This window comes from Littorina saxatilis, unplaced genomic scaffold, assembly GCF_037325665.1.
Source record: "Littorina saxatilis isolate snail1 unplaced genomic scaffold, US_GU_Lsax_2.0 scaffold_1319, whole genome shotgun sequence".
Taxonomy (NCBI): Eukaryota; Metazoa; Mollusca; class Gastropoda; order Littorinimorpha; family Littorinidae; genus Littorina; species Littorina saxatilis.
Window position 1 is genome coordinate 10,857 of NW_027127604.1, and position 9,721 is coordinate 20,577.

The following is a 9,721-nucleotide window of genomic DNA, read 5'->3' on the forward strand; positions in this document are numbered from 1 at the left end:
GGATGTATCTCAAAAACATTGGTGATATTTATACAGATGAAAGCAAGCTTGAGAATCAGGTGCATTTGATTCAAAGCCTGCAAGCGCCTTACTGTCCAAACAAGTTTGCTCATGAGCCTTTCAAAATGAGCTAGTCGTGCATCATCACGCACAAAAAGGAAAAAAGAGAAGAAAAAGTACATTTTCCGGAATATTCTTGAGTCTGATTTTGTACTGGAAAAGGGAAGAAGAGTCCAAATCTCTCTTAATTTTCTGTAAGTTAAACGTGTGCTGTAAGCCCTTATCTTTGCATTTTGGCAAAATGTTTAACAGTGGTCTATTGCGCTTATCACAAGTTTTTCTCTGTGTAAACGCTTTGCAAACAGTATTGGCAACTCTCCAAGGAACCGTAATTCAGGACACGTATTTCCGGTGTCCGAGAGGATTCGCTCTCACCGGTCAGGCCATGCCTATCGGCCACGTCCGATCGCCTTTGACATGCTTCAAGATGTGCTCGCAGTCATCAGCCTGTGAGGGGGTTAGTGTATGCCCGATTGAACAGACCGCCACCATGGCTCGGCTTGAAAGAAAAGTCAACTGCACCTTGCTGAGTGGCGTTGATTCTGATGGTTGTGATGGAATGGTTGCTGCAGAATCCTCGTCGTGCTATTCTGCTAAAAAGGTAGGGTATTTTTGAATGTATTGTGGTGCGGTTGTGTGTGTGTGTGTGTGTGTGTGTGTGTGTGTGTGTGTGTGTGTGTGTGTGTGTGTGTGTGCACGGTATCTCACGAGCACATTGATTCTTATGTGAGATGTTTTAGAGTATGCTCATGAATGAAAATGAATGGGTTTGTTTCCATGTTTTGTCATCGTGTACTTGCCATCATTTTTTGTCATCATTTGACTTGAAAACGTTACTCAAAGATGGTTTCCAGAGGGTTACCAACAATCAAATACACAAGCGAACACCAGACCAGGGCTCCCCACGCACATACCTCTCCTAGTGGGTCCCGGGACCCCCACTTTGATTTCAGAGGGTCCAAACCTCCAGGGGCCTTAAATTCAAAACCTGCCAGCCAATGTGCCTCTGAGTGTGTGTGTGTGTGTGTGTGTGTGTGTGTGTGTGTGTGTGTGTGTGTGTGTGTGTGTGTGTATACATTTAACTGACAACAACAGTCTGAAAACAGTACCAAGCACGTTAAAGTTAATAAAGGGCGTCCCTGGACCCGTTCTTTTTAGTTTTAGTGCGTCCCGGGACCGCCGCAATAAATTTCCAGTACGTGTTTTGGGCTTCTAGTGCGTATAGGACGCAGGGACGCGCAGTATGGGGAGCCCTGTGCACCACAAACCTAAATAATCACACATTCTATCTTCGTCTATTTCTCTTTCAGTATTTGTGTTTGTTTGTTTGCTTAACGCCCAGCCGACCACGAAGGGCCATATCAGGGCGGTGCTGCTTTGACATATAACGTGCGCCACACACAAGACAGAAGTCGCAGCACAGGCTTCATGTCTCACCCAGTCACATTATTCTGACACCGGACCAACCAGTCCTAGCACTAACCCCATAATGCCAGACGCCAGGCGGAGCAGCCACTAGATTGCCAATTTTAAAGTCTTAGGTATGACCCGGCCGGGGTTCGAACCCACGACCTCCTGATCACGGGGCGGACGCCTTACCACTAGGCCAACCGTGCCGGTCAAGTGTGTGCAAACATAGAAAAGTAGACAACGCACTGTTGAAAGACTGGCTTATCATGTTGACATTTCATTAACTTATACATCTGAACATGCGCAGAAGCAGTCAAAGGTAGAGACGACCACGGAAGCGGAAGTGCAAACAACAACGGAACTTGTGTGTCAAAACGGTGGTCACGTGAACGGAAGTGAGTGCTGGTGCACAAAACAATATGGAGGACGAACATGTGAACGACTGATTCGAGGTAGGAGTCTTGATAGTTGTTATCAATCACAGCCTCATGAATGCAAGCATGTCGTATACATTCATGTTATTCACATTTGCCTATCAGTACGTTATACACTTATCATTCCAGATTTTTTTTTTGCCAATTAATAAAATAATGATGTTTGAGATGCATCCTGGGATATATTTGGGGAGCTGATCATAAAGATATTCAAAATATACATTGGGATTTAAAGAGTAGCATACATTGTATGAGAAACCAGTATTTTTATATTAGCATTTGAGTTATACTGTCAATCGTAAAGAATGGACGGAGGTTGAGGTTGGGATTTTAAAATGAATGTGTTCTATTAAAGACCAACATCGCAGGCGCGACAGATATACCTCTGTTTTCTTGTGCCTTTAATATTTCCGGTGTCGCTTGCAACACTAAATGTATCTCTGTGGCCTTCTCCTGTATCAAATCTTTGTCTCCTGGAGACGGATGTTCGGCTTTAAACGAGAAATGAGGAACAGTGTTTTTGTGCTACACGTGCAGACTGCACAGAGCCGTATGACAGGGGGTTTCTGTCACCCGACCATGATGGTGTGTACGACATCCAGCCTGTTGCATCTCCGCATCCTTTTAAAGTATGTGGGTCCAACATCAAGGACACATCCATCATCATCATCATCATCATCATCATCATCATCATCATCATCATCATCATCATCATCATCATCATCATCATCATCATCATCATCATCATCATCATCATCATCATCATCGGCAGCAGAAGCAGCAGTTGCAGCAGCAGCAGCAGCAGCAGCAGCAGCAGCAACAATAGCAGCAATAGCATCATCATCATCATCATCAGCAGCAGCAGCGGCAGCAGCATCTTCATTATTAGCATAATCATCATCTCGGGCTGTCACACATTTGACATTTGAAGCTTTTCGTATTGAAAAAGTTATGTTGTATTTTTAATGTGGTCGATGTTGGTGCCTCTGCTGGTTTTGTTGTAGAGCTAGCTGTTTTATGATGTTGTCATTCTTGTGCAAAATAGAAGTTTTTGAAATAAACAGTCGAGAAACTGCCTGGTTAGTGAAGAGTCGCCGTTACTTTCAGGTAAAGTTAACATTTGTAAATTTGAACGCATCAGATGCTTAATATAAGCCCGTAAAGCTGACGTTCCCAATACATCAAACAACTTTTCTGTCGTGCCACTGCACCTGTGCTCGTTGTATCTGCAGGTAGTGTGTGGAATGAAATATGGAGGAATCACCTTTCTGATAAAAAAGAACAGTCTCTCCCTGCCTCTGAACTGGTCAGCCTTCAAGGCAGGCTTCGGTGACAACCTCAACGTGGTTCCTGACTCTGAGAACTACTTCATCGGTATGGACAACCTCTATTTTGTGACGTCACAGCCTCCTAACAACGTCCACTTCATTTTTCGTGGAGTAGGAACATTTGTCAGCGCCTTCTACGACAACTTCGCGGTTGGTGACGAAGCTTCGTCGTACGATCTCAGCTATTCTAGATTTTTCACTATCCAGAAAGGCAAGTATTCCCGCACTGAGACTGCGGTGGACGGATTCCAAGTAAGTGTTTACGTTAGCAAAATGTGACTGTAGCGTTGAGTATTGGTATTGGTATTGGTATTGGTATCGGTATCGGTATGCATGGGTATCGGTATTAGTATCATATCGTCCTGTGAGGTTACTCTCATGGAAATTCGGGCTCCTCTCTCACTGGGGAAAGCGTACTGCCATACAGCACGGCTCTATCCAATTTTATTTGTTCCAAAGTAAGATTAATTAATAAAGTGCAACATTGTTGGGCATTTCCTCTTGGCCAGTAACAGTCCCACTCTGTCTCACCCTGGCTCAAAGATGCCCAATTATGATATTGCTGGAATACTTCTGCCTCTGTTCTCAATAAAATGTTGTGGCAGTTTTATTCATGGGAGTAAAAAAAAAAAAAAACTTTCATTGTATAAAAATCAAAATGATAAATATATGTAAGAACCTGGTAAAATACATTAATCCGGTTTCTTTTAACTTTCGTTTGAATTAATGAACGAGTGTGCGAGAGATTGTGCCAGCGAATAAATTAGCTTTATTCTTATAAGCTGTTTGTCGTTTCTGTCTGTGAAGAATGCAACAGCTCCCATCAAGTTTGCAACTGGAGATCGGAATCAGGGCTGCGCCATCGATGGACCCGGATGGTACGGCGTCAACTGCCTTGGATCGTCTCCCTTTGCAGGAATATGGCCGACGGAATCCGGAGAAATCAGATTCACGGGCGTCGAAATTGCTCTTGTTCGCACTTGGGAGTTTTATCAGAACTGAGCGAAGTATATGTTAACACGGTTTGAATGACATTTCACGCAGTCACAAGATTCTTTTTTTCTCTTTTTTTGAAACAGACGATGTTCGGAAATAACTCTGTTAACTGAGTTTGTATGTGTTTTGGAAGAGTTGCTCACCCTTAAAAATACCGGTGCAACCAAAACTACGTGACATGGTAGGCCAATCACTAGTGAGCGGCGTGTATCCCAGCGAGGTCGGCGATCAGTGCCAGTGAAATCGTGTGAACGACTGACATCCTAGTGATGATTTGCTCCGATCTGTGTGTTCTGCAGTGTTCGCTCAATAGAACGCTCTTCTTGCACGGAAGTACGCACATCGTAGCTGACTGTGCATTGCCAATGTGATCGCGTCCCGCTGTACACACATTGCCGGTCATGAGACGCTCACCAGTGCTTGGTCTACAATGTCACGTGGGTTTCTTTGACTCAATATTACCAAGGGAAAGCAACCTCGATCTGGTGTGATTTCAGCTTTCTCGACATTCAGACTGATAAATGTTGATATCACAGTCAAATCTAACGATAACTAATACAATTGTCTTGTTTCCTGCCTTTCTTGGTAGTGTGTGTGTGTGTGTGTGTGAGTGTGTGTTTGTGTGTGTGTGTGTGTGTGTGTGTGTGTGTGTGTGTTTGTGTGTGTGTGTGTGTGTGTGTGTGTGTGTTTGTGTGTGTGTGTGTGTATGTGTGTGTGTGATTTTGAGTGTGCGTGCGTGTGTGTGTGTGTGTGTGTGTGTGTTATTACTTTGAATATTGCAAGCTTGCTTCTTTCCTTTCGTTTTAAAATGTTTCTATAGGTTATGTGTTTCAAAGGTACAAGCAGCTGTTATTTTCTCTTGTTCTTTCCTCTCAGTAGAAATCAATAAGGTCATGTACTATTCTCTCATAATTATTTCATACAGCAATGCATTTTGTGTGTGTGTATGTGAGTGTGTATCTGAAAGTCGGCTCTTGCACTGCTGTCACCTCTACCCCCCTTCCGCTTTCCTCGCAGCCCCTGTCGTCTTCTTACGAGGAGAGAAAGATGAAACCGTCGTATCATAAGTGTGCTATGTCTCCGATTTCGTTGAACTCAGCTTTGTTGCCAGTTCTTGTTGAAAAAGACGTCGCAACAATTGTGACCTACAACCGTTATTCTGCTCTTCTTGTGCCTATAAATAATCTATCAAGAAGATACGCCGGTGTCACGCGAGAAAATTTCTCCTACGAGATTATTACTCCGGAGTAAAAATTTCGCACGAAAAGTTTACTCCCTTTACGAAAAAAAATACTCCCCCATAACACGAGAAAATTACTTCGAACGACAGGTGTGCTCTGAGTCAACATTTAGGTCGAAAATGGTACTCCCCTGGCGAATAAATAACGAATAAATGATTCTACACTAACACGAGCAATTTACTGCACACGCCAGGTGTACGCAACTTTTACTCCCCTGTCCCCTGCTAGTCCTGGTGGTGGAAAGGGTGGAGGGAGGGTAGCGCGACATTTGTTTGTGCGAGATCACATATTGGCATTATCCCTTCGCCTGCATCCCATTTTCGCGTCCGAGATTTTTACTGGAAGTAAAACATTTGGGGAGTCAACATTTCGTGGAGGGAGTAATTTTTTCGTGCCTTGGGGAGTTTTTTTCTCGTACGAAAGGTGTACTCGGAGTAAGAATTTCGAACGACATTTTTACTCCGGAGTAAATTTTTCACGGAGTAAAAATTTCGTGTTACACCGGCATTCGGGCTCTCCGTGGAGGAACGAAGAAGAAGCAGAAGCAGAAGAAACAGAAGAAGCAGAAGCAGAAGAAGCAGAGGAGAAAGTATTATTCTCTACTCAGATGATCCTCTGACCATGACGTCGATTCGTTTCCGGATGATCGGCGTTGCGCTGTTTGTGGTGGCGTTAAGCGGTGAGTATCACAGTGGGCATGTGCACCTTATAAACCTATCTCACAATCGTTTACTAAGAAAGGATGTTCGTGTTAACATAATCTGTACTGGAATTCAGCATTTGTTAATGAATAATATGTGAGCACCATGAAAACCATATCCATGTGTTATTATTTACTTATTCCTCTCAACTTTTGGGGGGACCTCATTTGCATGCAGGCTGCTTCTACACTTGTTTGTTTTGCATTTTTGTTGTTGTTCTGCTCCCTTCTACTATTTTATTCAGTCGAACAGACGGCAGCGAAGTTTTCAGTTTGGTGAATGGCATTTATACTTGTCTCGTCATGAAGCGAATTTTTCAACCTCAGTTATAAACGACTACATGAATGTTAGTGCCATGGGTTGAACATCAATACTTCAGAGGGGAATTGGGGTATTTAGTGTGGAGTTACGAGATAAGAAAAGCCGAATGCGAAAGTTTGTGTCAGTCGGCAACTTAGCTCACACAGGCACACAAAAACGGCTGTTCCGTTTTACTCCCCTGTTTGTACTACATCTTTCTTCTTCTTCTTCTTCTTCTTCTTCTTCGTTCATGGGCTTAGACGTACACTCGTGTTTTTGCACGAGTGGAATTTTACGTGTATGACCGTTTTTACCCCGCCATTTAGGCAGCCATACGCCGCTTTCGGAGGAAGCATGCTGGGTATGTTCGTGTTTCTATAACCCACCGAACTCTGACATGGATTACAGGATCTTTTCCGTGCGCACTTGGTCTTGTGCTTGCGTGTACACACGAAGGGGGATAAGCCACTAGCAGATCTGCACATAAGTTGACCTGGGAGATCGGAAAAATCTCCACACTTAACCCACCAGGCGACAGCGGCCGGGATTCGAACCCTCGACCTTCCGATTAAAAGGCCGACGTCTTACCACCCCGCCACAGCGCCCGTCACTACATCTTTTGATTTTGGAAATTGTGTGGTGTTTAGGGACAGAAAATAATTGGTTTAGTCCTGTTTCATCAGGAAATAAGCAGAAAAGGATATGTTGTTGACATGTGTAAAGCTGAAAAACATTCCCGAGAAGAATTTCAAGTTGTCAGTGTGTGCTGTTGTCGATTGTAACATCGTGTGGTACAGATGGGTAAACCGGAACCATGCGTCTTTGTTATTGTCAATATGCTTTTGGATATTGGCAAAAATGGCCGACTTCCGTAGCATTATGCTTTGATGATCGGAAGAGACCATCCAATCACAGCCCCCGAATTCCCCCACGTGTCCATCAGAATAGCTATATACCCGAATCTAACTTTTTTATTTAGATTTAAACACACTTGTTATACTAACCTGTACAAATGCAAGTGAATTTCAATGTTTTCTTCTCAAGAAACCTGGACCCAATGGAATTAAAGCCCCAGTCCTTCTCAAATGGTTTACAGAACGATTTAAATCTTCTCATGAAAAAAGCAGTTCTGACCTTATCGAACACACTTGCAATAGCATTTAATGGCATTAAATGACTCAGTTCGTTTGAATGACTATTTAACTCGCGTAAACCACACACCTGTTTTCGTGGTTTATCTAACCCCTGAGCCATCGTGAAACCGTGTGATCCACTTTCCTTTTTTCCCAATTTAGTAGTCAGTTTGTGATTTCAATGCGACTTGCTGCATCTGCAATAGCACGTTATTGTGTACCTCTGAATCTAAAACGCACCAAACGGCTGCGAGTCACACGAATTGAGCGGTGGCGGTTGACGTTCAAAGAAACTGGCGACATGCAGAATAATTCGTCTGCTACGAGAAACACGTTTTGCGGGACACACTTCCGGGCCACCTTTTTAAAAAACGTTCAAAACTTCGAGTTGTACTGATCTTGTCTCAATTGATGAAAAAAGAATTCTTTCATGATTTAAGAATGTTTGTGTAACAAGCTATCTAATTATTAATTAGATTTTAAAAGTCTGATCAGACAATCCGGCTGGCCACGCAAAAATAAATTCTTTGAAAATTGCTCGCTCTTTACGGAGGGCACTCAAGCGGTGATTGTTTGGACAAAAGGGTGTTTGTATTGTGTGTAAACGCCTGACAGTGTCTGTGATGGTTTACAGGAACGTGGTGTAAAAAATGACATGAATAATATTACAATAGTTTTTTGATCGACACCTGTTCACTGTACAGCGTTGGAGGCGTATCAGTGGAACGGAGGCCCTGAAGACAAGGCGAAGATCACGGCATGTGTAGGAGGCAGCGTGTCCTTCCCTTGGTCCATAGTGATGGGACGTGATGGAGAGACCATGCTCGGCCGTGACTGGTGGTTTCAGGTTCGCCGAATTCGCTTCCACCTTTTAGCAACACTTTTGTGTGATTACATGCGGCTAACATTAGAATTACAGCTGGTTTCTGTCTACCAGAGCCTGTACAGAACACACACTTATACCCTCGTTCCATTCTTATCAGTCACTCCCACAAATTTCTTTTGATGTACAAATTATTGGTGTGGATAGCGTCCCTTTTAGAACTGGCCTTGACCCTTGATAGCAAATCTATCAGGAAAAAAGGTGGACTAGGCCAGTGGACTCAAAATAAAGTGGGATCGGCCCCGGGACCTGTGATTAAACTCCTCAACTTAAATTTTATATACAACACAAAGCAATTTGATAGTAACTGACCACAGCCTCTTTAGTGCAAGAAGTTACTTCAAGATTAAGATTTGATGTATTTCCACACACAAGCTGTTTCTGTTTCTCAAAAGAAAAGTAGAAAACAAGACCGTTCACATTAATGTCATATAAAGTTCGGGGGAAGGGTATAACGTATTCCTCTTTAACCAATTTCATCAGCTTTATCACTCATAGTGACCATATTTTCCAAACCATTCTCTCTCTCTTTCACACACATACACACACACACACACACACACACACACACACACACACACACACACACACACACACACACACACACACACATAGGTGGTTTTACAGTCATTTGGGGTCGGCTGTGTATCAAAATGCCATCTTGCTCAAAACACAGGCATTTGGGGTCTCTTTTGTTTTAAGTGTTAGAAAGTTTCTTAAAACTTCAATGAGCGTTAAATGCCATTTTAAAGTGTGAAAACTCATTTCAGGAGGTTATTACATAAAATGCAACCTCCAGCGTGATTTTTAGAAAAACAGACATTTGGGGACGATGTTTGCTGTACAGCAGTGAAATGGGGACGTATGTGTACACAAAGTGCAGAGCTAGAATTACGTTATCGGTGCTATGAATGTTTTAGGTGTTAGAAAGTTTGTTAAAACTTCAATGAGCGTTAAATGCCATTCTAAAGTGTCAAAACTCATTTCAGGAGGTTATTACATAAAATGCAACCTCCAGCGTGATTTTTGAGAAACAAACAGGTATTTGGGGACGATGTTTGCTGTACAGCAGTGAAATGGGGACGTCCAAAAGTGCAGAGCTCCCGCAGAGCTATATGAATGGTTTCATCACATACATGGCGCTAGGCGACATATGTTGTGAAAAATTTTACAAATCACGTTTTTGCGCCCGATATTTTCTTGTCATCTCCAAAGTCAAGGGACAAACACGAAAT

At 42.9% G+C, this 9,721-nt stretch overlaps 1 protein-coding gene across 1 annotated transcript; it reads left to right on the forward strand.

Moving 5' to 3' along the window:
• Positions 1 to 365: 365 nt before the first annotated feature.
• Positions 366 to 4,709, forward strand: LOC138956014 (fibrinogen-like protein 1; the record flags this gene model as incomplete). Its single annotated transcript, XM_070327488.1, has 5 exons — positions 366 to 661; positions 1,778 to 1,865; positions 2,442 to 2,533; positions 3,137 to 3,484; positions 4,040 to 4,709. Coding segments are annotated over 5 exons (1,019 nt in total), but the record flags the coding sequence as incomplete, so codon positions are not given.
• Positions 4,710 to 9,721: the final 5,012 nt, after the last annotated feature.